The sequence below is a fragment of the Penaeus japonicus genome, unplaced genomic scaffold (genome assembly GCF_977035675.1).
Source record: "Penaeus japonicus unplaced genomic scaffold, GWHDUDI00000001_assembly GWHDUDI00000014, whole genome shotgun sequence".
Taxonomy (NCBI): Eukaryota; Metazoa; Arthropoda; class Malacostraca; order Decapoda; family Penaeidae; genus Penaeus; species Penaeus japonicus.
The window spans coordinates 12,653,894-12,656,393 of NW_028234416.1; the positions used below are offsets into that span (position 1 = coordinate 12,653,894).

Genomic DNA, 2,500 nt, shown 5'->3' on the forward strand with positions numbered 1-2,500 from the left:
GATGTTATGTTCATCCCAAGGTTCTCGAGATGCCTTCAGTTTTATGTTATGTCTCCGGCAAAGCAATACTCATAAACGCAGCACTTGCAGATTACAGAGACGTCGCGGGGCTTTATATCTATATTTATATTTCATGTCTGGCTCTCCTGCACCTGCCGCGAAGCCTTCGTCATATTAGAATTCGTTGCATCTCGCGGTGGTCAACGCGGGACCCGACATGCATGATAAGCCCTGTTTGATGAAGAACCTGCTTTGTTTACTTTGATTCGTGATCTCCCGCAACTGGCTCTGGATTTTAGCCGGAGTCATCACCGATGCTGTAGGGTTATTAAGGACAGCGCATTGAAGTGAAAGTATGATCTATTATAGGCGATGATGAAAATAAACTGCTACATTACAATGTTGTAGAGGAGGATGTCACGGTGAGTTAAAGGTTGTCACTGATATGATTATGATAGAATTAAAATTATAAATGTACTCGTACAAAAGAAATGATAACAAGTGATGCTGAGCCATCAGCGCGTGGAGGTACATGGTGGCCTGTGCTGGTAATGTGCCATTCCATTTCAGCAAGTCATGAACGGCTCAGGTCAGTTGGGTGGGGCAGGTGGTTTGGTTGCTGGTGGTGACTGGAAATGTAGTTGAGACTCACATACTGCCGTTTTTCAAAGGGTCTAGACAGTCATGTTTAAGAGCACGACCCATTGTGACAAATGTTAAAACGACTCATACTGACGAATGATATATGAGCCACAGAGACCGCAGTCATAAGGAAGATGATCTGAAGGTTGCACAAGCATGTATCAGTGGCCAAGGGCCCGTGGCCAAGACCTGTGATAGCTCGGGAGTGTCGAGGGCATCTCGGGGTGAGGAGGGGGGTTGAGGAAAATAGGAGTGGCAAGGGGGAAACAGGAAAAACAATGAAAGTTTAAATAATTAGCAAGGGGTGGCAAGAAAAGAAATAAGAAAAGTAAGGAATAAGAGTATATATGTAAAGACGAAATAAATGAATTTAGGAATGCAGTCGCTTTACATTCTCAACTTTTAAAAAAATGATGACAGATGAAGAACTGCCAATAGTAAAGGTAATCATTATTGTGGTTATAAGCTCACCAATAATGGTGTTTGTTAGTTTTGAAGGCTTCAGTAACGGTACTATCTGTAATAACGACAATGGAGATAGAGAAGGAATGTATATGCAATAAAGACTTGCGGGACTGAGTGAAGATGAAAGTAGTGTTGGTGATGCTGTGTAAACAAAGGTAGAGAATGCAGAATATGATAGCTTGTGTACAGTGACAGTGGAGTTGGTGGTGGCGATGGAGGATGGGGAGGAAGAGTGGGAGGAGGAAGAGGAGGAGAGAAGTGGAGGTGGTGGTGGGTGGTCGTTGTAGCATCATCGCTCCTCCTGGTCATGGGGTTTCTCAAATCCCCGTTATCCCACTATCGGAGCCGCAGTTTGCTTTATCGCAAGACAAGGAAAGCCAGCCCTCAGGCACGCAGTAAATCCCGTAAATTGTTCCCATATGAAGTCAGCGAGAAGCACATCCGCCTTGCCAGTGCAGCTCGGAGGCGGCGGGGCCACGCTCACCCGCCAGACAGCAGACGGAGCAGCAACGGCGAGCCACACGCGTACCACCAGCAGCTCTGTCACAACGTTGTCGCGTCGCCAGGTGCTCCGCCTTGCCTCTCTACCGCCACACCTCTCCACCCTCCACGCAAGCCATGAGCCAGAAGGAAGTCAGGAAGAAAAAAGTAAGTGTTTCTGTCTACAGGGCGGTGATGGAGTGCAGTTAGGGCGATGCTGTGGGCGGGAGTGCGGGCCGTTGCTGTGTGAGTGCTTCTTGGGATGGAAGGTGAAAATTACTGCTCAAGGCTTATCTATACTTCTGGAATGGGGTCTATGCATCTGCAATGGTCGAGATGCACTTATCCGAGGTAGCAGTGTATATGTGGGTAATTCGATGATGCTAATGTATGGTTATACTTTCTATTTATTCGTTCATGATTTTTCACGAGTTTTCGTGACATAGGGAATTTATCCAGTATGCTTAAAAAATACTTTATATGATTGTGTTTTTTCGAAGAATTTGGGGCCTACAAATACTTCTCTAATGCTACATAGATAATATCAAGACAGAAGGTACACAGTGCGATCTCATGAGTAAGACTGGACTACCTCCAGGGGCCCTCATGCCCCAGCGGCCCCTTCACGCTCCTCGCGAGAGACACTGCGGGTGGCCATGCAACGTGATTTCAAGAGACGCAAATGAACTAAGTTCGTGCGGGACTCTCCTTTTGTGGCTCTTGTGTCCTGGTGTCGGGTTGGTTCTGGGGTCCAGCGGGTCCTGTGTTACTAAAATGGGTGGGTCTTATGGCTGGGTAAGTCGTCGAGAGATAATGCCAGATGGGTGTTAGCTGGGTTCTGGGGTCCAATGCGTCTAAAGCTAAGTGCCCAATGTACCTTTTTACTGGATACTTCTTGAGGTACTAGAACCTT

At 46.8% G+C, this 2,500-nt stretch overlaps 1 protein-coding gene across 6 annotated transcripts in view; it reads left to right on the top strand.

Annotated features, from left to right (window-relative positions):
- Nucleotides 1-2,500, top strand: part of LOC122265647 (uncharacterized) — a 56,073-nt gene that overhangs the window by 24,194 nt on the left and 29,379 nt on the right. For 3 of the 6 annotated variants that reach the window (XR_015191616.1, XM_086543925.1, XM_086543924.1), the window contains exon 1: nt 1,587-1,755. The exons of 2 other annotated variants lie outside the window; for them this stretch is intronic. Coding sequence is in view for 3 of the 4 variants with exons in the window: in XM_086543925.1 (XP_086400051.1) it covers nt 1,726-1,755 (30 nt within the window). In the remaining variant the exon portion in view is untranslated. Of the gene's footprint in view, nt 1-1,586; nt 1,756-2,500 lie in introns of those variants that run through there. One more of the 6 variants, XM_086543927.1, reaches the window with a different exon arrangement.